General features: G+C 39.2%; 2 protein-coding genes across 2 annotated transcripts; both read right to left on the bottom strand.

Annotated features, from left to right (window-relative positions):
• Nucleotides 1-4393: 4393 nt before the first annotated feature.
• On the bottom strand, nucleotides 4394-19622 carry Ptp69D (Protein tyrosine phosphatase 69D). The gene is made up of 12 exons (XM_065239425.1): nucleotides 19207-19622; nucleotides 18391-18499; nucleotides 8333-10194; nucleotides 8038-8265; nucleotides 7712-7970; nucleotides 7062-7647; nucleotides 6680-7000; nucleotides 6474-6626; nucleotides 6112-6402; nucleotides 5751-6049; nucleotides 5529-5664; nucleotides 4394-5420 (listed from the first exon to the last, which is right to left on the bottom strand). The coding sequence occupies exons 1-12, from the start codon at nucleotides 19298-19300 to the stop codon at nucleotides 5337-5339; spliced, it is 4422 nt and encodes a 1473-aa protein (XP_065095497.1). The 5' UTR covers nucleotides 19301-19622; the 3' UTR covers nucleotides 4394-5336.
• Nucleotides 19623-22160: 2538 nt separating this feature from the next.
• On the bottom strand, nucleotides 22161-25248 carry LOC135717449 (uncharacterized). Its single transcript, XM_065239539.1, has 4 exons — nucleotides 25104-25248; nucleotides 24275-24838; nucleotides 22380-22629; nucleotides 22161-22321 (listed from the first exon to the last, which is right to left on the bottom strand). Exons 1-4 carry the CDS (start codon nucleotides 25179-25181, stop codon nucleotides 22161-22163), a joined length of 1053 nt encoding a protein of 350 aa, XP_065095611.1. The 5' UTR covers nucleotides 25182-25248.
• Nucleotides 25249-26711: the final 1463 nt, after the last annotated feature.

The raw sequence follows: 26711 nt of genomic DNA, 5'->3' as shown, positions 1-26711 counted from the left end.
AGAATTTAATAAGGAACAAAATGCGCAAAGATTCAAGTCAATATCTCTTATAGTTTCTGAGAAAAATCTTCGCCCGATAAAAAAATGTGGTTTCGAGAAAAACGCGTTTAAAGTTTTGACTTTAGTTAAAACCATTTGGGGGTTCTTACCATTAGTCAGCTATGCCTGGACACCGAATTCGCTGATCGGAAAACGGCTTGGGGGGATGAAAGTATATAGTCTAAAGTACAAAAAAAAGTGAAAAACAAAAATTTGATTTTTTGAAAAAAAAAGATCGGGAATACCCCCTTAAGGATCGCTTTCAGTTGACTAACATGCTGATTGGCTGATCCATGATTGTAAGATGAGTTTACAACGTATATAATTAATCAAAACTCTACCATAAATATTTATGGTTCGGTTATGACTATACATATAAAGTGACCCATTTAATTGAATTAAACTTTCTGTTTTCTGCTTCGACAATTTGTGTTTGATCACGTTTAAAATAAAAAGCAATCATTGAACATTTCATGGAAATAGAATTTCAAAATGAAAATTAACAGGCCATCCGGAGACTGTAAAGACACGGTATTACCAAGCCGGAGACGATTCTCGGTCCGGTCGAGGAAATCTTTCAGGTTGGAAATTTTCGCGACTTCCCAGTACATATAGTATCTTGTGCTTGCCGCAAAATTTTCTTATATAAATTCATGGGTTGGCATAGAAAGCTCTCAATTAATAACTGTAAAAGCTCGCTATAGAAGCGTAAAAAACATAGCGAAAGGATACCAACAGTGACCCAGAGTGAGTTGAACATAAACAACCAGCAATCCCATTTCTAGGTGATTCTGAAAGAATGTCATGTGAAAAAGGCATAGGCGTACCCTATATATGGATAATTATGGAGGTAACTTCAAGTTAATTCTTCAGAAAATTATCTAGAATTCGAAGACAATTGCAGCGTTACTCATTCACTCATGTATCCTGAACACCCCTAGTGGTATTTAGAACCAACGTGAAAGATTTCGCCTTAACCTGGGTCATGGTCAAGCTTCTGTTGACTTACCTGATTTCCTTGTTGAGGCACCTCCCGCCACAAATCCCTGGGTTTGCCTCTGCTGCGATGTTCTGTCGGGTTCCAATCCAATTGTGTATCCAATGGTGTATGGCCAATTGTGTGGCCGACTCACTTCAACTTACGTTTTCGAATTTAGGTTGACATCGGCTTTTGATAACTTCGAAAAAGATCGCAGTAGGCCGTGCTTGAAAGCAGAAGTGTTTTTCTTTTGCTGCGTACCTATTTTTCGTCAGCGAATTAATTTAAATTGTTTTTCATAGTTGAAGATGCTAATTTCAAATAACAGACTGTAGTGGTAATTTTTATACGATAGATGGAGTAGATGAAAGCATAGAGTTGATAGTTCCGTTAGAGTACGGCAGTGTGAAGATTGCATATAGATATTAGAATAGCGAGCTAGGACAACTTTTAAGGAAGGTACAAATCGGTTTTTTCATCTCTCTTTACCAAACTCCCCCTTTGGAGAGGGATGGTGAGGGGTGTCCCCCCCCCCCGCCACCACTGGCAAAAAGAGATGAAAACCGACCGCTCAAGTACCAACTGCGTGTTTGAAACAGTTTGAAACAGTTCTACCGATTTTTACCGCACTACAGTTGTTATTTGAAGGAAGGCATCCAGTCGTAGGTTTGGAAATTGCAACTATTGTTTGCTTTAAATTTGTTATTTTTTGTTCTGAAATTTTGTTTCAAGTGTTCATAAAGTTATCATTTAGTGATATATCGAGTTTTGCCTGTGTTTGCCTTGAGTGACTCGGTTGACCTTAAATCTAACCTCTAAAATATACGACGCAGTTTGGATGCTACACTTTCGGCGTGTAGTTCTATTGAGAGATCGGTCCGGTTGGTGAATTAGCCCGGGAACGTTTATAATATGTCCGTCGCGACTTTTGGTGGTGATTCGGTGGCCGACGTTGCCGTGAATCAGCAAGTTTTTCGCTTGCAAAAATGGTCGGCTGCTGGTCTCTTCCGGTGTCGGAGATTGCGAGCAATATCAAAGATGACTCGCTGGATACGCCCAAGACTGGACGGCTGGCAATTGGCGGCCGCGAACTGTTCCTGGGGAAAGCACTAGACGCAAACCTCCTCCCAGATGACCATGGCAATGCATGAAAATTTGTGTTCGTTGAAGGAAGTATTTCTACAAAGGTGCATCACGAAATGAGATACAAAGCTCAGAGAAAATCAAAATTACGGAACGCATGGATTGGAGGATCAAATTAACATGGTGAGAAAATACATTTTACAATTAAAAAAAAAAAAAAACTGACACTAAATACGTGCCAGGTTTGAAAAGAATATTTTCGAACCAGGAAGCGAGTATGTAATACGAATATCCATTTAACGGTGATGCATACATGCGGGGCTTATTGTAAGTAAAAGCACAGACAAACAGACGTAACTCTTTGAAAAACTTGTTCTTGAAAACATAGTATCTCAAAACATATAACCTCAGTAGCGACATCTCTCTGGCTTCTCGCGGAAAACAAGTTTGCTCGCTAACTCGTAAACAATATTGCATAAAAGTTCTATAGAATATATAGAAAGTTCAAAGTGATTCGATGCCAGCGCTGCGGCGAGTAGTTCGCGGAACTGATAATATTCAAATCAACCGTTAAATGCATGAACGAAGATACACAATGAAGAGTTACGTCTGTTTGTCTGTGGTAAAAGTATCCTCGGAATGGGCGTGACTCTCCAGACATTCTGAAATGGGTTGCTGGATCTACAATAGAGGTATGACTTTCTAACACCCGGACTAAAGATGTCCATAAATGCGACATTGTAGAGAGAGTTCTTCCATAATAACACTGCCGGCCAGTGGGGGTTAGGGGAATACACACACACATCGGCTTCTGATAACTTCGATGATAGATCTCAGCATTCGAGATCCACCACGAACGAATTATATCGCAGATCAGGGCAATATTGTGGGTGGGATGATTAGCGACTTGTGGTAGTGTTGGTGAGTTATTTTCTCGTTTAAGTTCATGAAAAGTTCACTATTTTGCCAAAGCAATCAACATTTGATGTGAATTTTGTGAATAAACGTGATGAGCAATTCCTCTAGCAATTCCTAAAGCACAAACTTACCATACAAATTACCAATAGTTCATTTTCTTGAACAAACTAACACTATTGGTATACGCTTTATAGAAGACCCTGTGCCTGTGTACAGCGCAGCAATAGGCAACAGCACAGTTTTCACGCTTGATTTGATAATTCGACTGCGTGCGTTGACTAATCTGCTTTGATCTTCGTGAACTCGTAAATTGTAGAGTGAATTCTAATTTCTGAAGATAAGTTTCGAGAAGTTCTATAAATTTCTAAGAATTATGCAGATTTTCAAGAAAATGCCAGATACAATCTCAATAGGGGAAACGCTCCTATAGTTGCGGTACGTTAGAAGCGTTAGGTTCCTATAATTGTGCATACACATAAGCAAGGAGCGTTTACCCTACTATACTATGAAAATTCTGAAAAGAGCTCTGAGGAAATTCTAATGAAATTCGTTATAAAATTCAATTAAAATCCTGTGAAGAGACATCACCCTACAAAAGACCCATTCCATGAAGTTCTTAACCGTGCCTTTTCAACTACATTTCTGATTTTCTGAACATCGCAGCAATAAAATTGAGGTTTTCTGTTGACAAAGCTTGAAAAACAAGTTTGAAATTATTTGAGTAAAATCGAAACATTTTTATTTCCCGGATTTTTTTTTATTAAAGCAGAAAAAAATGTTATGTTTAGTTCTCGTAGTCACGTCACATTCACGAAGTGTTTTACTTCTAGTAGCATGTATTAGTGAATATATTCATAATTATTGTCATATTATGAAGATTACTAGTGACTTGTCACGTCACATGGAATGGACCAAAAGCGCTGGCTGAAGTCGATGTATTCAGATGCAATGTATACAGTATAAGACACCACTTGCAAGCAATTTCGCGTACAATGTTGTACTTCTTGGTTGCATTGGCCAACGCCTAGCTCGTTCTTATTGGATTTCGGACATCAGTTTGGTCAATCTCAACACGCATTCGTACACAAGTTTTATTTTTTTTTATCTTTATTGTTGTTGTGGTTGTTGTTGATAATTTTCGATAAATACAAACATTATAATGTAGTAAATTGTAGGTTCAGCACACGACCCATGGTTTCCCATTTTTATTCCATTTCTTGCATACATGGTTCAGCCGTGTTTCAGTTTTGTTTTGTTTCTTTATTTGTGTTTTACTCATAGAAATATCATACTGGTACAGATACCTTAATAGTTATTGACTTTTACACACAGATAGAGGTATATTTTGCATCTTTCTGCTTTACTTTACTGTCATTGTTTACTTTCTCGTGATTGAATTGGTTGATGCATTTCTTTTGTTTTTCAACATGAAAAATAACTAATTCCTAACGTTCGGCTCGTACTGTTCTTCATTATTTTCTCGTGTTTGTTATTACCTTAATATCCTTCCTGCAGTTCTTTATTTTGATCACACACTCTTGTTTTGTTCTTTACCCTTTTTGTTTTGTCTTTTGTTTTCCTGCTTCTTTCTACAACTTTGCCCTCTCTCTCTCTCTCTTTCTCTGGGTTTCTAACTATTCTCCCTTCATCATTACACTCTGGGATAGTATAAAAGGTACCTGCTTTTCCTCTCTAGTTCTGAGTTTTATTAGTTATTTGATGACTATTTATAATGTAGTGTGTCCTTTATATAAATAGGAAATGACTTTTCGTGTTTAGTAACTAAAGATGGCTTTCAAAAAGGAAGATTTACTGGACGTTTGCCTCTTCGCCTGAATGAACGTTTGCTGTGCTGAACTAAGTAATAAAGATAAAAACAAATCTCCTGCGTTAAATGCTCTTCCACTAATCTCATTGTCTGACTCAGACATTTGATTCGTCGTTCGTTCCATTTGTTGTTTGATTGAATATAATGTTTACATAAATCATGCTTGTATACTACTTAAAAAAGTGGCTAAAATTACATACAAGTTTATAGCATAATTGAAGCAGCTGTAGCACTATGCTTTCGCCAGGAAGTTGCGCATGCAGTTCTGCTTGTTTTGCCAATGCGATTTGCAAGCAAAATTATCTGCGTGCAGAAGTGGTTTGTGTCCGGTCTACTCTGTGGCGCGTAGTAAATTAGCTTAATGTTAAATTTGTTTTTCTTCTTTCGCATATTCCCGCTTCGGAGCTCATACATACATACGTTTTTTTTTTATTCAGCGTGGATTTTGCGTTGCCTTATTATTTTGCTATCACTATATAAATCAGCTTATCAACAGTCGGAAGCTATGCCTAGCGAGATTTTGTATAAATCAGCGAAATTTACAATAGCTCTATGCAGAAATTCGTATTGTGCCTGTTGAAGAAAGCGAAATGCAATGATCAATGATCTGATGGATTTCCTTTTTTTGGTGATCTAGCGTTGAGAAAGAAGAAGAAGAAAAAGTAGTACAAGGATACTTACATATGTTTCTATCATTAAACTACGTTGTGCTCGAAGCTTTCTGACTATCGAACAGATGTCGATTCGTTTCTCGGTTTTGAGTTGCATCACAAGTATGCACATGGCAACGAATAGGGAGCTTTTGTCCGTCCCCAAGCTAGAAAGAGCATAAGGCAATTTTAGAGAATATACGATATGGTCCGATTTTTGTGTTTCCCTGAATTTTGTAAATCTGAATCATACCTGCAGTGAACAGCAATGGTGAAAATATCCTCCTGCTGGGTGCTGTGCTTCTGTGCCTGATTGACTATCTCGATCATGCCCCGGGTGACCTCCGGTACTTCACCTTCCACCGTGGGCCAGCCGTTGTACTGGAACTGAGTCACCTGGATGGTGTCTTTCGTTTTACAGTTGGTCACCGTAAACTCCCGCTTGGTGTAGTAGGGACCACTTTCGCTTTGGATGTACGTCACGAGTAGATTCTCGTACTGCATCTCCTCGTCGGCCCAGTAACGAGGACATTTGTTCGGACCATCACCGATCTGCGGAGGAGAAATTTATATTGACCACAAGCTTCGAATAGGGTATAAATTTCCCAACTAACCTCGGAGAACATGACGATTGTTTTTATCCGTTGTTCGAAGATCATCCGCCAGAAGTCGAAAATGGTATTCTCCATTGGATCCTGTGTGATGACGAAATTATTTTCATCGTCGTACCCATCAATGAAGGACGCATTAATATAGGTGCAATTGTCATGGCCAGGGATGGGCGCGAGGATCACCCGATTCTTGTCGTACGGAACACAAGTTTCGGAGCGATTCTTCGCTTTGTTCTCCTCGCAACCGCCAATGGCGGTCGTTTTGCGTGTGTCCTCTTGGAACGATTTTATTCGCTACAAAGGGAATGTAAAATTTTTACGGTTTACAGTAAAAATTGACCAGTGAGGTTTGATTTGGTAAATACCTGAAATTGTGCTTCCAGCTTGCAGATTTCAGGATCCTCAGACGATGGTTGTTTGAGATTTTCTACGGTTGTGGCTAGCGATTTTTGGTCAATCTCAGTGTCGCCAAAGTACGCTAGTTCGGTGAGGGCTCGATACAAAAATATGTATTGTTTCTGAAAATGTGGAATTACAAACAGAGATCTCGTAGATAAAGTGAGAGGCTTACCAATGACTGTACGAGAAAATTTCTTTGATATCGCATATCACAAATTGTGTTGAAGATGAACACCTGGCCCTCCTCGTTTAACTGCTGACTGAGTGAGTCTAGTGCTACAAAAGTTCCAGTTCTGCCAACGCCGGCACTACAGTGTACTAGGATTGGACCGCGTTGCAATGAGTATTCGGAGTTGATGCGTTTGATGAACTTGGTGATACCCTGTGGATGTTCCGGTGCCATGAAATCCTTCCAGGTGAGATAATGGAACTGAGAGATGTAACGGGTATCTTCGACATCTTCGCCGGATGAATTGACGCTACGTTTGGTGACCTGCAAAAATATTCGGTTAAAACATCCAGTAACTCACAAGACAGATCTTCGCTTAATGTACCTTCAGATTTCTGACTATGTAATCGGCATAGTAGCTGTCCGAAGCGAATGTGATAAGTATATCTCCATACTGGGTAGAATCGTTGATATTCTCCGGCCAGTATTTGGCGCATTTGGTCTTATTGTACTCCTCCAAATTGGTCAACATGACAATAATCTCCAGATGCTGCTCCCAAATCATACGCCAAAAGTCGTTGATCGTGCTATCCATTGGGCCCTGGGCACAGATAAACTTTTTCCGTTCCTTATAACCAATGACAAAGTTTGCATTGATATAATCCGATCCGCACAGTCCATTCATCGTAGACAGCTTGACCCGTGTCTGATCGTAGGATTTGATGTCCGGGTAGCGATTCTTGTGAATGTTCTCCTTCAGGTCAGAATACTTGGTAGTCCTATCGGCAAACTTATCCGGTAGCAGTTCAAACTCGTGCTGGAATCCATAATCGGAGTCTTTATGCTTCTCGAGGTAAGCTTTGACAAGATCTTCCTTAGATATCGGAGGAAGCACCGGTGGCTTGGCACTGTTCGTTCCAAGCAAATGTCGATGATGGGGGTTGCCATTGCGGCCGTGACAGAGAGCGCGTCTAGATATAGTAAACACACAGAAATCGATCAATGTTCAGTTGATGATCTTTCATTGACGCTTACCTTAACGAGTCTCCCAAACTGATGGCTTCGCCTTCCTGGGCGATATTTTTGCTGAAATGTTTATGCAAGAGGCAGAGAGTCAATAGGACTATTAAAACTATCAGTATCAGTCCACATAAAATCTGTATAACTATGTTGAGGATGAACGAGAGGTCTTTCCCATTCTGGTCACTGGCTGGTGGGGCTCCCGCGTTCATTTCTTGGAAGAACTCGCTAAAGGTTGAGATGTACCGTGGCCCCTGTTCACCGTCCGTTCTCACTGAAATGGTCAAATATGGAATATACATGGGTTCTTGAAACAAGTAGTCATCAATGTTAGAGCTTACCAACAACCTCCACGAAGCCAGTGTAGTTACTGGACGGATCCAGTACGCCATCAAAGGCGGTTTCCAGCTGCGGTACGGTATGCTCGTGGAAGCCGTTGGCTTCTCGCTTGTCATGACTAGATACTTTGAGTTGATCTTCAACCGGTACGGCTTCGTTGCCGGTACGTATTGCAGGGTTTGCAGTAGTGGCCGCCGAGGCATTCTGTGCCTCGTCGTCTTTGTTAATGGCTGAAATTGAAACAACATTACGTTTTCACATTGTTACATTAATCCGAATGGACAAATAACTCCTCACCACTGGGTTTCTCCACTGGAGGTAATCGTTTGTGCAAGCACTGCGGGCACATTTCCGGATTGTGGTATTCATTATTTCGGCCATCGCCGAGGAATACTTCCGAGCTGTAGTTCAAGGTGGTGAACACTTCCGCCAGATAGGTTCCCCCGCGAGTGTTATTGATTGAGTGAACTTCTGCGTAGTTTGTCACCTGGATGTTCTCTGGCTCGGGAAGCGAATAGTTTCTGTGACCCAATCGTGTCATGTAGACCTTGTAGCAACATATTGGCCCATTCCGTTCGGAAATTCGCGGTAGAATCAGTTTAAAAATCCACTGATTATCTTCGGTGCGAAGTTTTCCCCACATCAACCGGCCAATGTTGTCCGGAGTGGTGGCTGGCATCGTGCATGTAGTACTTGTCACCACTCCTGGACGCTTCGTACGTGTGAGGGCCGCTACACGTACGGTATAATTAGTGTTGGGTGGTATTCCGTCGTATTCGGCTTTAGTGTAATGAGATTGTACGTTCCTGATCTTTGGACCCCAGGTCTCGTTCTTCAGTATACCGTGCTCGCTACGGTACAATGACAAGCCTTCCAGAATGACCTGATATGATATGACCTTTCCATTAGGTTTCTTCGGTGGATTCCAATGGATTCGAACAGTGTTTCGACGTGAGATGTTATAATGTAAACAAGTGATATTGAGGTTAATTGGTTCCGACGAAACGCCATCACTGGTAGTTCCATTCACTTCCTCAGACCAGTTGCCGCAAGTTTTGGCCAACTCACTACAGGCACGTACACGGAAACTGTACTCCGTGGCAGTGTCTAGATTGTCAAACATGTACGGAAGGTTACGGCTATTTTGTACGTAGTATGTTTCCCATTTAGGGGAATTTTGGCCCGCAAGCGAAACTGTCAGGTCGTAGTATTGGATGTATTCCAGAAGTTCAGCCGGTGGTGGAGCCCATCCAATGGTGATCGTCGAATGCGTATTGCCCTTCACTTCAACGATTGGAGTGAAATTGGGATCGCTGTCCAGTGTTCGAACTTTGACAGACGGTGAAGCAGGACCACTACCTTGTCCGTTCACTGATGTCAGTTTGATCACGTAATCTGTAGAAGGTGTAAAATTTTGCAGTACAAATGAGGTATTAGAGCCATCGATCCTATTCGCATAATACGTAAACGTAGAATCATCTTTCTTCATAGACTGTGCCACATAATGTTTAATGGCATCATTTCCATCGTTGACTGTCCAATTCAGATAAATTTTGGTTGCACCCACCGCCTTTACGTAGTCTATTGAGACCTGTGGTTTATCGAGCACGAGTAAAGCCATCGCTTTCTTATCGGTAGCTGAGCTTTCGTCCAACATGGCCGAAGGACCAACATTGCAAGAGTACGTTCCATTGTGTGTTTTGCTTACGTCCTTTACTGTCAATGTTACATTAACATGCGTTTCATTCAGTACGCGTACGCTCGTATTTTTCATAAAGTTATTCTCGGTGGTATCGTCTTCCTTGAACCATTGTATCGAATTATTAAAATACTCCAATGGGTACATCTGTATCACGCAGTAAAGTTCGGCCTTGTTCTGCTGTTTGAATTTTGTCCGCTCCGGACTTGAGGCGGTAATCTTTGGTAGAATCACTTCTCGCGTTGTGTATCGGGCGATGGTTTTGCTGTCTGCACCGTGACACGTGTAGTTTCCCGTGTCGGATTTCGAGAAGTTGTGTATGGTTATGGTCGAGATGGCCCAGTTGGCGGCCACTTCTGCCGTTTCGGTGGTTTCGTCCTGTGGGGGGCCTCCATCCGAGCCGCCCGAAAGTTTTTCGACGTCTTCCTCAGTGTCGACAATCATGATGGAGACCTTGGCGCTGTAAAAAATGGTACGGTTTATAAAAGCTATCGATAGTGGTTTGAACGTTAAATTCAAGTTGTAAGCTTTACTAGACAATCAATTATTTAACGATGTCGTATTTAGCAGTGACACCGTAAGGTACTAAACCCTGGGCGCATTAATATGAGACAAACAAAACATTCAACATTATTCAAAGTACGGCATTTAAAAAAATATATTGGAAAAAAAATCAAATATTTGAGATTTTGAAATTTAAGAGAATCTGATAATTTGAGCAACATATTTTTAGTGTCAGAATCAGAAAGAGTTAAATCAGCTTTAGAAAGAAAAAAATATATACATATATCTTGGAATTAGTTTGAGGATTTATCTTTTCATCTGTTCCACCAACGACAGGGACCCAACTCTACCTGACTCCTACGTATCAAACAAATCAACGCATGGGCTGGAACCAACGGTTTTATTTTCCTTACTAAGAAATTCTCAACGAGCTCAGCTGGGATTGAACCCAGACCCACTAGGATAAGAAAACAGTCACGCTTACCATTCAACCACCAGCACCGTCTAAACCTGGCACTTGATTTTTAAAATTAGATTGTCAATCCTAGAGATTGCCAAAGACTCCGTTAATCCTTACAAAGTTGTAGAACCACTCATTTGAATCAAATTTTCTGAAGAAAACAATTTTCTATCTCTAATGGAAATTTGATACTATCTCTTTTTGTTGGTAATTTGTGAGTAATTTTCAGTAAAAATACGCCCTTTTCAGAAGAGAATTAAATGAGTTGAACAAAAATTACCTTCACAGATTTTTCACCGTAGTTGAATGAACGGTCTTTCAAATATAACTAATAAAATAAAGGGTGTCCACGATGAAATTGCCACACTATGAAATTGCACTAACTTTTTAACCGTTGGGTAGAATTTAATGAAAGTTTGGGTGGATTTAGTTCATAGTGCATTATTTACATCCTGCAAGTTTTAAAGTCCTGTGATCAAAACTCGCGGAAATGGAGTCGAAAGAACAGCTCGTGCGTGATAAAATTTTGCGCATTCATCACGAGAACAAGGATCTCTCGCATTGTTCCATCGCTAAAACGTTGGGAATCGCGAATTCCACGGTGTCGCGAGTGATTAAGCGGTTCGAGGAACGGTTGACCACCGATCGGAAGCCCAGAAGTGAAGGAAAAAATATTCCGTACAACACCAAAAATCACAACCGCGTAGTTGGGGCCTTCAACCGAAATCCGAACGCCTCCGTTAGGGATGTGGCTAAGAAGCTGCACCTAAGCCGAAGTTTTGTCCAGAAGGCCAAAACTAAGGCTGGGCTTCGAACGTTCAAGGTACAAAAGGCCCCTAATCGCGACGAGAAGCAGAACAAGTCCGCCAAAACCCGTGCCAGGAAGTTGTACCTCAACATGCTGACGAAAGTTGAGCGCTGCATCATGGACGACGAAACATATGTGAAGGCCGACTTCAAACAGATCCCCGGCAACCTGTTTTTCACGGCCAAGGATAAGTTCAGCGTTCCGGAGCATGTCCGCACTCAGAAGATGTCCAAATTTGCGAAGAAATTCCTGGTTTGGCAAGCCATCTGCACGTGCGGGAAGCGGAGTGCACCTTTCGTGACCCAGGACACGATGAACGGACAGGTGTTCATAAAAGAGTGCCTCCAGAAGCGGCTGCTTCCTCTCCTGAAGGCCCACAACGTCCCAACAATCTTCTGGCCGGATTTGGCCTCATGCCACTACTCCAAGGACGTGCTGAAGTGGTATGCGGACAATAAGGTCAATTTCGTGCCGAAAATGTTCAACCCTCCCAACACTCCGGAGCTCCGCCCCATCGAGAAGTACTGGGCGATTATGAAGCAGCACCTTCTTAAACGACCTAAGGTAGTGAAGACAGTCGAGGAACTGAAGAAAGTATGGGTTTACATGCAAAAAACGGTTGATTAACAGGTTGTGCAGAATCTTATGGCCGGGGTTAAGGCCAAGGTGCGGGCATTTGCGTATGGACTGTAAATAAAATACGAGTAAAATGGTAAAATGAAGTTTAATAGTTATTTCTCAATCCCTGAAAATTTGATGGCAATCGGATGAAAACTCGAATTTTGCGAATCAATTTTGTGTGTGGCAATTTCATCGTGGACACCCTTTAGAATTCGACTTGCGTCATTTTTAAATATAAACGTTTGATAAATACGTAGTAAATATCGTTTATAACTTTTCATCAAAAAGAGAGTGCGCCATAAAAATTTAAAAAGTGTCTATTTTGCGAAAAATGTATGTATAAGAAGTTACTGTTGAAAAATCGATTTGTAAGGGCCACCCTAAGTTACTTATTACAAATCAGTATAAATCGTGAACCATTAGAGATAGAAAATTACTTCCTTCAGCAACATTGTTTCAAATAACTTGTTCTACAACTTTGAACTGCATTACACTGGTCTATCTCGAATAACTCAAAAGTTTATATTTGGAACTCATGAAATGTATGGATGGGACCTCCCTTAGCTCAGTCGGTAAAGGAACAGCTACAAAGCAAGAACATGCTGGAGGTGGCTGGGTTCGATTCCCAAGCCGGTCTAGGAATTTTTCGGGTTGGAAAATTTCTCGACTTCCCTGGGCATAAAAGTATGATTGTACTTGCCACACAATTATACTAATGCAAAAATGGTACAGGCATCGAAAGCTCCTAATTAATAACTGTGGAAGTGCATATAGAACACTCAGTTGAGAGCACGCAATAAGCTAATATGCCATACGCAATAAACTTGAAATGCGAGGAAGAAGAAGAAGAAATGTATGGATCACCCTAAAGTCTTGCACATAAACAGATTGACCAAGATAAATGAAAAATCTTTCCCGAAGATACTATGTACCTAGAACTAAACAGTTAGACACAAACAATTTATTCAACCTAAATACGGTTTCTAAACAACTGTGCACTACTGAAACGAACTTTTGCTCCACCGGTTAAGCAATTATAAAAAAACGGACGTAAATCCTTAAAACAAAGATGTGTATTTTTAGAGCACTTACAACTGTGTAGAACATTGAAGAAATGGGAAAATTCAAACAAAAAAGTGATGGTAAAAAACGTTTTTTAAGAGAGTACTACCGTTTGCACTCCATTTTTACCCATTACTTCGGCCGTTTGAGAGATAAAAAAGTGTTGTTTTCGGCAATGTTTCTTAAAATGGCTTCATCTACAATGTTTTCATAGATGTTAATCACTTTTAACAGCACATATGAAAATTATTTGTTTTATATGAGTGTATAGCCCCCTTAAGCAACAATTTTCACCATTGAAATAAGGTACTCAAAAAATGAAGAAACATTTTAGAAGACATCAAAATGCTATAGGATAGAGCGCTACTTCGTCGTAATCGCCCATTTCCGTTCTATCGATCAGAAAAGATCAATAATATCAATGATTTCACCGTGCACAAATCAATAATAGGTTAGTTCCGATGCGTTAGTTCATTAGCTACAACATAAATCCTATTGGAGCGCATTGTATGAATATTTACGTTCATTGTTCTCAAAACAAAAGAAGCGCTCCTAGCGAATCCCCTTTTTCTTCGTTTATCCGTAGGACGAAGAAAATCTAATGGCGTTTCAATACGTTAGGACGGACTTGAAACTCGTAGAACGAATTTAGAATCAAGAAGCAGTGTTAGATTTTAGACAATATCTCAACAATTTGTGACTCTTTATCAAATCCAACGGTACGTATGGAAAGGTGAATAAATTTGCAAGTCATCTTTGACAGAAATATTCTTCTTTTTGTTTAAACTCGTTCAGAAAAGAGAGGTAAAGCGCGGGTTGTTCTTAGTATGACGGAAATTGGATCAAAAACCCTACTCAATAGTTTCGTAGCAAATGATAATGTCCCACTTTTTTTTTGGATTTTCATCCCACTGTGCACCGGTGGGGTAAAAGTTCGTTTTGAACACTATTCCGAAAAAATAGTTCTAGCTGCGAATGGACAGAAAACTCACTAAAGTTTCGTAAGAGATAATTGTAAACCTTTAATGAGGGATCCTGAGATTAATAATTTTTTTTTCAAATGAGGTCGAACTCTATTTGCTCCCAAAACTATTTATTTTACGGAGATGAACTAGACATAGGCTAAAAATCTCCTTAATAAACAACTAAAAAAAAAGAAAAAAACCAAACTATTTACTGCTTTAGAACACATGTGTGGCTGCAGCTGTAAAAATCTTGTTTACGTTTGCATTAGTGACGAACGCATCTAAAAATTTAAATGTAATCTTCTTCAAGTAATTTCTACCAAATTTTTCAACTTGTGAAATATGTCTACCAAGACAAACATTGTTTTTATGACACACACAAATATATCTACAACCAAATCGTATAAAAAGCAACAATATGGCTTCAGTGTCTTTTCAACTGTTGCCGGAACAGAAGGCAGTAGCAGCTGATCTGTCAGTGTAGATCATTGTCCCGAGTACATCATTGCCTGCAGCTCGCTCGGTCGGTGAAGCAAATTCAATCAAATTAAAATGCCTGGAGGAGTGTTCACTCGGCTGTCGACAAAAGCAGGCCACTCTCGATGTGTGCCACGCAATCGTCTGTTTTCTCGGCAGCAACCATTGTGTGGTTCTCCTCATTGTTCTTCATCAGCAGTTCTTTCAGTCGATGCGTCGTCGACTTTGGAAAGCAACCGTTTCGTGATGAGTGTGTGAGTGCTGACCACGTTTTGCGTCCAATGCTGCAATTGACGCGTTCTGACCCTCGTTGGCGTACAACAATTTGCCATACAATGAAACTACTGGAAGCGGCTCCAGTTCTGATGGAGGAGGCTTTTTGGATAGCGGAAGATAAAGTGTTTGTTGTGTTGTACCTTTTGACTATAGTTTTAAGATGTATTGTATATTGACCAAGAATCCTCGGCTCTGTAAAGTTAATTCGGTTGAGCCTTATCAAATAAATTAAGGGGGTATTCCCGATCTTTTTTTTCAAAAAATCAAATTTTTTTTTTCACGTTTTTTTGTACTTTAGACTATATACTTTCATCCCTCCAAGCCGTTTTCCGATCAGCGAATTCGGTGTCCAGGCATAGCTGACTAATGGTAAGAACCCCCAAATGGTTTTAACTAAAGTCAAAACTTTAAACGCGTTTTTCTCGAAACCACATTTTTTTTATCGGGCGAAGATTTTTCTCAGAAGAGATATTGACTTGAATCTTTGCGCATTTTGTTCCTTATTAAATTCTTTGGAGCTTCTCCCACTTTCAGCCAAAAATATTAACATTTAACATTGTTTGAAGCACCTTAAAGTTGCAAAAAAGCGGGCTAAAAATCGCCTGTTTTTTCATATGGCCGCCATTTTGTTAATTTGCAAGATTTTTTGCTGCCAACGGGAGAAGCTCCAGAGAATCTTATGCAGATTATTATTTCATCACGAAATCTGTTTCAGATGAAGCCGTTCCAGAGAAAAGTCTTCGCCCGTCCAGGCGTTTGCGGCGAACAGGGGTCTGTTTGTCGCCATTTTGTGACGTCAATAATGTCTTTTTTTATGTCGAAAAAAAAAATTATTTGTAAACTTTAATGTTCAATAAACAAGAATCCCAAAGAGTTAGGCGCATTACTATTCATTTTCCTTGAAAAAAAAAATTAATTGAAAAACAGGCCGAAAAAAGGCAAAAGATTGGGAATACCCCCTTAATGAACAAAAAAAAAATATCGCAGAAAAAAATGCCTGGAATTGAGGCCAAGATCACCGTTTGTTTTGGCTTCTAAAATGGAAGTACGAGACCATCCAAGACGCTGGACGCGAATGCTGCTGAGATGGAAGCAAGGTGTCGGATATCGGAGAAGAAAGCCTTATTCCTCAAGTTTAAGTCGGAGGAATGGAGTGTTTTATGCACGAGCGTAACTTTTCAAATCTACTTATCTGATTTTGGAATCTTTTTTTATTTTGTGTGATTGAGCTAGCAGTTGCCACATATCGTCGCATGATGTGATTGTTTACAATATCAGATACGTCGATTTTAATAGTTACTGTTACAGTGTTGATTTGATTTTCCATTATACGGATGGAAAGCCTGAAGGCCTGAAAGCAGCAAGAAATGGAAATACCGAAGGAAGGACAAAAGCAGTACGCAGGCGGTTGTGGTGGCTTGCATCATAAATAACAAAGACAAAGAACCAGAGGGAGAGGTTGAGGTACTTGATGAAGAAGTGATTGAAATGGACGTGATGTCACAGGAAGCTGAAAAGAATAGTGAAATGAAGCAAGTGATGATGCTCAAAAAACGCAAACGCATCGCATACTCGTAATTGTTATTTCTACAAATTAGGGATTTTAGACCATACGGAGAATCAGCATATAGCGTACGAAGATGAGGCCAAGCAGTGGCGCTAATAAGGGAGATACATATAGAAGAATTAAGGGAATTCCGGGCACGGCAGAAAGCAGAGGCAAAACTAATGTCGCCTCCCAGGAAAAATAAGAAGAACTCACAATTAGTGTAAGGTAAGTGTGTCAGTTATAGTACCATGCTCCAGTTTTTGACTCTAGGGCCTATAAAATTTGCAATAAATTTGCATGATTTTATTTGCATAGACAAAATACAAAAATATTGTGTCGAAAAAAAAATATTGAAAAGAATGCATTGAATTCTAACGGAATTAAAAGGAAATAAATCAACACACTCAAAAAGCTTTTTATAAAGGTATTCCATTAAGAGATTCGAAAAAATTAAAAGATTGAAAAGAATGAAAAACTTCTAAGTTTAAGATAGGGCCAATAAGGAGATCACTAAGGGAAAAAAAATTGTACACATTAAATTATTTGCTCCGTGTAGTCATTTTTAGACACTTCAGCCTTAATAAATAAACTAAATTGAAAAAAAAAAACAAAATGGCTTATACCTACAAAAGTGGAGGCCATATACCAGCCAAATTTAAAATTACTTTGTAAGCGATTTAATTTGACATCATATAAATCTCAATCTGTAATAACAAATTCAGTTTGACATGTCTTACGACTTTATCCGATTTAAAAAACTTAATAATTTTAAAAGTGATGAGGGTGAGCCAAAATTTTGAGAATGGGTAGAATTTGTTCTTCACTTTTCAAATATCCCGAAAAAATCTGGAAAATCCGTAGACTTGACCACACATACAAGACCACTCCTAAAATTCACTGATGACCTCTTATGAGAAAGTCATGGAAGTTAGCCTAAGTACCGTGCAAGCGCCATATTTTGAACGGTTAAGAAAACAGCAATTCAATCGGCTCTGAATTAAAAAAAACGAATCTCTTCAAAATTAATTTCTTCCACGGTTGTGTAGATTGATCATCTTATTTAATTTATAAAATAAATCTGGTTGTATTATTGTTTAGAAATTATTGCAAGAAACCGTTCAGCAAATCGACTAATGTGTTTTTTATTTCGAACACTCAAGGTGGGTTCACCCCGGGAACAAATTTTGAAAAAAAAAAATCTTCCAAGTTTGGCGCGGTTAGAGTCGGTGTTTAAGCGCGCGATATTTCTTAGCATGGATGTTGAAAAAGGCAGCATAACATCTCGAGAAAACTTATCATCTGTTGAGTCTAACCACATTAATTGCACAAGCAATTACAACTCAACATAAGGTGCCAATTCCGACACAAAACATCAACACGACTTGGTGTGGTTTTTATACATGTAGGGGAAACGCTCGTATATTGACCATGCTCCTATTTTGGCCATGTTTTGACGATAGTTAACGTTGTTTCAAGTCTGAGGTCTTGAGTTCTGTTAAGATTATTGATTCAAATCATATTCATCGGGGTACACCTACATATCGCCCACAAAACGCACGAATATTGTTATTCATATCAGCATTTCTTAAACCGCCCACTAATTGTGTTTAAAATACATACACCCTTAAGCTGGGTTTAGATAGGGCAAGTCAAATGATCAACTCAGTTGAATTCAATTGGCTTGAAAAGTTGAGCCTGGTTCAACTTTTTTCAATTCAAGTGAGTTGATCAAGTCAGTTGAATGGCATGGTTTACACGTTCAATTCGCGTTCAAGTCAGTTGAATTCAACTGACTTGATCAATTGACTTGCCCTATCTAAACCCAGCTTTAGAAATCTAAACTTGCTGAAATATAAAACATTATTTATGTATGCCTTGATAATTGATAGTGTTTTGGCCGGTGTTTTTTTTTTCTAGAATTTCAGATGACTCACCTACTCTCGGTAAAATTCTTCCCATCCTTCTGCCACATCGGGTTCTCCGCTCCCATAAACTTGCAGGATAAGGTGCCATTTTTGCCAGCCAAAAAGTATCGCGGTTCAGCTGAAAAGGAAGACAGTCAATCAATGTTTAATCGTTCCAAAGCCACGCAAGATTGCGAGGATCAAATTAATAGTTAATTATTATCTGATACCGAAAAAGGGGGGTAATGGGGGTAGATTCACTCAATTATCGCTTAGGAGTGATGACTTGTTGTGACACATTCACTTTCGAGTGTATTGGTAGAAGTAATGCAGTGGCGCTGGTCATATATGCAAATTGGCGACGGCAATTCACTGAATGGAGCTAGTAGTTTTTGCTAATCTTTGCGTCTATTCAAAGGCAATATCTAAGTTGAAAGGGTTAAAGGGACGTTGAAAGAAGTCCTCCCCGTTGTTGAAGATATAATAACCAGCCGCACACAAACAACTTTTATGGTGCTACACATTATACGAGAAGTCTCCCCGTCTGGAGTCGCTGCCTTCTGCCGACGACGTCTCCTGTGCATATACAACAAGAGTATAGATGCGAATGTGTATATCACCATCTAGATTACTGCGAATGAGCGAATAAGTGATTTGTTGAATGATGCGAGATAGAAAGAGAGCAACCAAGTGTTGATGTTGCGGGAGGAGTATCGAGTACAGAGGGGGAGTAGCACTGAATGAATGAAAAATGGGATTCCGATAGCGGACCGCAACCCAGATTTTATTATGAATCTAGTCCAGAAACCGACATACTCCGTTAGAATTCGATGACTGGTAACGTACCTGCACTGCCGGTAGCATCGGTCTCGGTTATTCGGTGGCCCAGGGTGTAAATACAAACAACTAGAAAGCACAAGTGGGCTTGGTTCTTCCACATTGCTCTCCCTCTTGTCGCAAGTGTGTAGAATCCTGTCGTCGTCCGTCGGTCGTGGTCCGTCCGTCTTTTCGCGTAGGGCTGCTCTCGCCGATTTATTGACTGCGTTTTGCACCGATAGCGAAACGGAAAAATGCCGGTATAGCTAGTTCACATCATTCTCGCACGTATCCCGCACCGAATCTACACAGTTTCACACATGCTGGGCCGAATTTAATCTGATTATTTTGCGACAAAATAATGGAAAACAAAAACTGAAGGAGATTTATCGAAAAGAATAATGGACACTCGCTCTCGCACTTCTATACTCTTTATTCCTTCTTTCTTTCTGCCACTGATGTCCGTATTTCTAGATGCAACCCTGTCGAAAAGTGGCGACGAGGTAGAAAGAGAGTGAACCGTCAACTTTGACGTCTCGCTGCTGTCAGAATGAAGCGAGGGACACCCGGAGATAGCGAGATTTTTTTTATTCAGAGTTACACGGATTAATAATTTTTGTTTCGTGTATAGATCAATGCGCAAAACTTAACCTAAATATCCCCGTCTCCTTTCCTCACCCGCAAATTTTGACAGTTCTGCCGGATTTGTTTTGGCTCCATTCGTTGTTATTTCATTTACTCTTATGGAGAACGGATAATAAAGGCGGGGAAAAGTGAGAATAGCTTTTGCGGGCAGTGTTTTATATTGTCGCTACAGCTGAAAACTGGAAAAACCCACTAGTGATAATCGATTTTACACTCGTTATATACGTTATACATAGTGTAAACGTGTATTATAGCGCATCATTGTATAGAACGAGAGAAAAACCATTTTTGCATTAGCGATCCCATTAGGGGTTTTCCAGTTTTCAGCTGTAACGGCAATACATACGTATAACCTGATCAAGGACTTCTCTGACGTTTGCGAAATGCTTAAGTGTGAGTGACTCTTTGGACGCTATGACGTATTTTGGCGTGATGAGTGCAATAAATGTGCAAGAATGGGGTCAGCTCCTAAGAACAATGATGTCATATGACAAACGTCAAAGAAGTCAAAGAGGAATCACAACTTGTGATAATCAAAAGAGGGGTCATCAACTTTCATTGGGGGTAAAACATATTTCTTGATTTATTTGAAAGATGTACATAACCATTGCAGGCTTGCAGGGGGAACTACAGCTATCCCCCGAAGAACGCGTTACCCACTGAGTTGCACCCACCGCTTTTTTTTTCGCCCACATGACTATAATGTTGTGCAACTTTTTAATTATCAATAAAATACACAACTTTACTGAAGACAAAAAGGTTCTAATGAAATAGCCTAATTTCAAGCATCCACAAACTTCAAAGAGGCAAAAAGGGGCAGACGGCTCCTCAATATGATGAAAATATAGTGAAAATACTACATTTTCATCTAGTAGTCATCTGTATCCCGTTGTATCCATGTGAGCTGACCAATGTTTTATTAACAGCATTCTAACCACCCACCATGTTTTGTTTGTTTGTTTTTGACATTCCAAAGCAACCCATGATCACCAGTTTTTAACTGTCATTCGAGCGGGTAGCTTCATTCTAACTTCATTCAATGGGTCTTGTCATTTATAAAAACTCTTCTGAAGACACCCTAATGAAAAAACCACTGTGAAAAATGCTAATGAAAAAAGTTCATGGATTTGGGCTTCTGCACCACTGTGAGTCGGTCTGATTTTTTGCATGTGAGTAGGGTCAATGGAGAACTAGTCACTCGCAGAAAATCAGAGCGCTTGGTTGAAAACCCACCGAGACTAAGCGGTGGGTGCAACTCAGTGGGTAGCGCGTTCTTCGGGGGAAAGCTGTATATATAAAAATATTTGGCACTGCTGCGATAGAATGGTGTGAGATGAAAAAGTAGACCGGAATAGACAAAAGGATATCTTGCAAAAAAATAGACGGGAATGTATAAAAATAGAAAGGAGTGTTTGGAATTGAAAAAACAAATATATTCTTGGAATTTTTTAATGAGTATGAGAATGTGGATTTGAGGATAAAATGAATGGAAGAGGATGTGTCATATCCCCTGTTGGCTTGCCGAAGGTTGGTTGGTTGTCTTTATTAAGGATATTTTCAGCCAGACGCTGGTTCATCTCCGGACGGCTTGCGGAAGATACTCACTAGGGCCAGAGACGATGTTTTATAAGAGAAGCGCGAATAGAATAAAAGTTAACGGCTAACTAACGGGTGTTCAATAAAAAATGAGAATGATTTCAGTGCCGTCCAGCGCTCTTGTGAGAGCGTCGCGACTAAGTTGCGTCGTACCCCGCATACAAATTAACCATAATATGACCTTATCAAAAATGGTTTATCTTCCACGCCCTTAACGTTATCTGTAATAATTATGCAACTTTACACGAATGTTTGTGGGATAAAGTTTTAACTTTACTTTGTATGGTTTTTTAGAAATGGATGATAAAAACAATGGGTTGTTAAGAACCATTACCATTCAAAATTCTTGATTTTTTCATATAGTTTCAGAATGAAAACTACAATAAAACCTTATTATCTGTGGTTCAAATCTAAATGTTATTAGTTATAGTTTATGAATAATTTAATAAAGTTTTTTTTTATTATTATATGGAGTAAAGTTTGAAAATGATTATAATTTAAACAAATAACCTTATTGGCTATCATTTGGATAAAGTTTTGATGCATAAATTCAACCATTATTTGTATGATTCATTAAAATTATGACCACAGAAAAAATGTTTCGAATTCGATAAATAAAAGATTTGTTTTAAACCAGAATTTTATTTTTATACAGATTTATCAAAAATTGACCTGAAAATAAAATTAAAATTACTTTCTACTTTGAATTCATTCAAAATATATAAAACCACGTTTCACCGACTTTAAATTCTCGGGTTTCGTGAAGCACGTTTGACAGCAGCTTTGTTAAGATTGCTGATTTTAACTGCCAGGGCCTTACGTACACGTTTTTCATCAGCGAAGTACGTAATTTGGTTTACCTTCGACGGGCCAAGACGGATGGCAACACGTTCTGAGAGTTTTTCTGTAATAAGGACAAACAATGAGCTAAATTGATATTATATAATAGCAGACGATCTTACCACATATGAATTTGTAGATCGTCGGGTCAATTTTCTCACGGGCTGGATAAAACAAAGAGCCATCATCTTTAAGCACCCTTTTGAAACGGGGCGTTGGTTTCCCCGTAACGCTCATGTTCCTGAGACGGTCCGCTCCGAAAAAATGGATCGCCAAGTTGGCCACAAACATGCTATCGGATGTTGATTGACCATCGATTGCCTTTAGTTCTTCGAGCGTGATATCGATAGCACTATCATACGTGAAGGAAACCTATAAAAAGAATATAAGAAAATAACATCCCTTATAGATATAACCTTGAATAAATTGTTAAGCACTTATGCCTTGCTCGCACTACAACCATTGTAAAATTTTATGATAATTATCATCAAGAAAAATGTCATAAAAATAGCCTTGCAATAGTAACAACATGTTATAAGACTATCTATGATGTTTTTTTTTCGTATTAACAGTTATTATAAAATTCTGTAACTCTGCAGTCTGAACATTACCCAACTTGCATCGAATATACGTTGCATCCATGGGATATATTTGTAATTAATTAGGTAATGCTATATTTATGCTACGGAGTATTGCTATGTTTAGACTACTGAGTTTAACATTGTTATAATGCTATTTTGATGACATTTTACTTGTTGATTATTATTATAACATGCAATAACTCTATAGTCTGAACATAGTTTAAAACGTATTATAATTATGGACAAGAAAAATGTCTTCAATATAGTCTTATGATATATCAGGCATAACTTTTGATAACGGCACAAAAGCAGGCCCTTTACACGCGTACCAAAGTACGCCCACGCAAACCAATACCACTTTCGGAAAGGTGATAGTTGCCCCTATCCGATGATGTTGTTGGTTTGCGTGGGCGTACTTTGGTTCACGTGTAAAGGGCCTTAGAAAGTTTGTTTACAAATGCTTTTGTGCCGTTATCAAATGTTATGCCTGATATTATAACTGCTCAATCTGAACGACATGGAACACAGTAGGAAGTTATAATCTATCTATATATATCTATCTATATATATAAAAATGAATTTCTGTCTGTCTATCTGTCTGTCTGTTTGTCTGACCCTTATAGACTCGGAAACTACTGAACCGATTGGCGTGAAAATTTGTATACAGGGGTTTTTGGGGCCGTGGAAGGTTCTTATGATGGTTCGAGACCCTCTGTAAGGGGGGGGGGGCTCCTATACAAATGAAACAGAAATTTCTGCATAACTCGAGAACTAATCAAGCAAATGGAACCAAATTAGGCATGTGGGGGCGAGTGTGGGGGTATAAGGAGATAATCATAGGGGGTAGCCCCTTAGATAATAGGAGGGGGGGGGCTACGTACAATATAGCATGCTTTTTTTTTAAATCGACGCATAAACTCAAGCTAATATTGAATCCCGAGCAAGACCGGGCACACTCAGCTAGTATGTTATAAAGCTATCTAAATATTTTTGTCTACAAAATTATTATAATATATTAAGGCTGTTGCACAGACAAACAGACATAACTCTCGCAAGTTGTTCATCGAACAAGCAGTTAACGGTCAATTTAAAAGTATCGTAGTTGGTAGTACCACCACCTGTGGCGCGCATAGTCATTTCCCTTGCGTTTGACGTTTACACACTACCGCCAGCTGTTCAGTGTACTACCCACCACAGTGTACTCAATAGATGGCGGTAATGTTTTAGCAACGATGTTTTACAGTGAGAAATAGTCAATGTGTTATGTCTGTTTGTCTGTGGCTGTTGTGCGAACACGGCATTATTATGGTTATTTTCCTATCTCACTAAAATAAACATTTAAAATCTATTATTCTGGATTTTCAATATTTCAGTTCTCACACTTTCTTCAAAATGGACTTTTTATGATATTAAAAAAAATAGATCGCTAATCTTACCGATGGTATTTTCCGGTTTTCCTTCAGATCTTGAAGTTCTCGGGACAGCGACAAAGTGTGATCGTCACGAGCCACCTTTTCTCTGTTAATATCTGCCATCACTTTTCGCAACCGTCTTATTTCCGCGTTTCGTCGTGCCAGTTCTCTCTTGAAAAACGTACACTTGTCACAATCCTCCTTAATGCTCTCTCTGATTACTCTAGCGGCTTCTTTCGAGTGTTCACCAACTACATGTTGATCGTCACGTTGGTCAACAGTAACAGCTTCTTCAGGCTGGCTCATAGTCGTACTCGCAGCAGAACATTCATCCGAGCTTTCTTCTGCAGTAGAGGCGTCTATATCCTCACGAATATCAAGAGGAGCTGCAGCTCTCTTGGGCGTTGGCTGAGCTTTGTTCGTTGATTTTTCACTCGAGCTTTCATCGGAGCTTGAATCTTGGATTTGTTCTCCAAGCGGATCTTGAGAACATTGAGTCAAGTTCTCACTTGCAACTTGACTCATCGAAACGTAAGCAACACCAGATTGCGACAGCTGATATCCATGTTGCGTCAGTTGTGCTTGTAGCTGAAAAGATAAATAAGTTAACACTATAAAATGAGTTTCATTCATAAACGATATCAGCAAGGGTTCAATACTTTTAAATAGACCGTTAAATGTTTGTTCGATGAACAAATTGTGAGTGTTATGTCTGTTTGTCTGTGGTAAAATTCACTGAAGTGTAACCATATCCCATAAGGTACGGATAATAACCCGAATGGGTTGCTATGCACTTATGCTTACATGGATATTTTCTATGTGGGAATGATGTAGAACCAAACAATGTACTTACTGCTTCGTGAATACGTGCAGAATTTGCACTGGCGGCCCTAATAAAAAATAACCATAAACGAACGATAACCCAAATCATTGAACTATTCCACAAATGGTTTGGATGATACCCAGAACACGTCGTTAAGCAAATTAACCATACAATTTTTATTAGGGAGCTGCTTCCACAACGGCGATATCGGTGGCGGAATGGGCTTGCGTTGAGGATGAAGTTTTTTTTGCTCCTGCTTGGATTACGGAAAAGTTAATTTATCATCTTACGTTTTATATACGTTTTATATATATACAATATTTAAATACGTACCTTTTTTAGCTTTTCCCGCAGCAGGAGCAGCAACACACTTCCTTTTACGAGGCGTTTACTCGGAAACTTGGCCGAAAATCGTGAAAATCGCATTAACAAAGGCCAAGATGGCCGTCCGTTCAAGCGTCTGTTCGAGATCTTTCGAGATAGCTAGATCAACATTTGAAATAGGCGAAACAGGCAAACGTAAAGAATGGCCTTAAACGAAAATTTCTCGATAATCAAAACACATCCAGCAATCTAACACCAGCATCTCATAGAGCAAACTTACTTTATCGAATGACGTTGTTAGTTTGCGTAAGTGTGTTTTAATTATCGAGAAATTATCAATTAAAGCCATTATTTACGTTTGGTTGTTCCACCTATTTCAATTGTTGGTCATCAGATAAGAGTCGGATGATAACCAGAACAGATTGTCAAATATTTCTTATGGTTATTTTGTATGCTCGTTCTCAGATGCTTGAGCAGTATTCTTATAAATTTAATGTATCCAGCTGTCACTAAAAACAGGTCTATAGCATAAATAAATCATAACTGAACTTACTTGAACGCTTTTTTTTAACCATTATTTTTTACATTCAATTATATTTGGACCATTAAACAAAAACCATTTATGGATTATTATTGATGTAGTTATCATAATGAGTAAGGTTTGAATGTCGTTTGAACCATTTTCGTAACCATTATTTTTTATTAGGGACGGCTGTCCAGGGCCCCTTTTCCAATATTCATTGACGTTTTTTGTAGTATAAACATTATGTTTTTAATAAAAAATACTGAATTTTTCGAATTTTTTTTTACTGGCTATACTACCGTTATACGCATAAGATTCCCACAGTACATAAGGATTGCATAGAACATGGGACAGTAGAGTGATGCAAAATTTGAAATTTTCGCTCCACAATACTTAAACGATTCCAAATCGGATTATGACTAACCTCTCCAAATTTGAACCCATTTGGTGAGAAACTGAGATGGCACAAACCATTTGAAGTTTGTATGGGAATTACTATGGTAAAACCAAGATTTTTGTTCATGTCTATCTAATAATTCACCATATCGGTCTACTTCAAAAGCTTTCAACTTTACTTGTAGAAAATTTTCCCAGCTACAACTTTGCTCAAGACCACTTTTTGATTAAATGCTAGGATCGAAAGTTATTGATGGTTCAATGCACAGATGTCTTATGATCATGCTCAATCAACTGCTCAGCAGGCAACATTGGTGTTTCTGGGGCGTTGAATAGGACACAAAAATCATGGCTACTATGTCACACTGCAAAATACAGTGTTGCCTACAGAGCAG

This window comes from Ochlerotatus camptorhynchus, unplaced genomic scaffold (assembly GCF_037179485.1).
Source record: "Ochlerotatus camptorhynchus isolate MF236.1 unplaced genomic scaffold, CSIRO-AGI_Acam_v1.1 ptg000055l, whole genome shotgun sequence".
Taxonomy (NCBI): Eukaryota; Metazoa; Arthropoda; class Insecta; order Diptera; family Culicidae; genus Ochlerotatus; species Ochlerotatus camptorhynchus.
This window is presented reverse-complemented; position numbering and strand designations above follow the sequence as displayed.

Coding starts and splice junctions, on each gene's coding strand:
- Ptp69D (XM_065239425.1), bottom strand. CDS start 19,300: ATGTGGAAGAACCAAGCCCACTTGTGCTTTCTAGTTGTTTGTATTTAC. Junction 6,050..6,111: donor CAATCGTCATGTTCTCCGAG/GTTAGTTGGGAA, acceptor TCTCCTCCGCAG/ATCGGTGATGGTCCGAACAA. Junction 5,665..5,750: donor ACCATTGCTGTTCACTGCAG/GTATGATTCAGA, acceptor TGCTCTTTCTAG/CTTGGGGACGGACAAAAGCT.
- LOC135717449 (XM_065239539.1), bottom strand. CDS start 25,181: ATGATTTGGGTTATCGTTCGTTTATGGTTATTTTTTATTAGGGCCGCC. Junction 24,839..25,103: donor CTGCACGTATTCACGAAGCA/GTAAGTACATTG, acceptor TTATCTTTTCAG/CTACAAGCACAACTGACGCA. Junction 22,630..24,274: donor AAAACCGGAAAATACCATCG/GTAAGATTAGCG, acceptor TTCTTTTTATAG/GTTTCCTTCACGTATGATAG.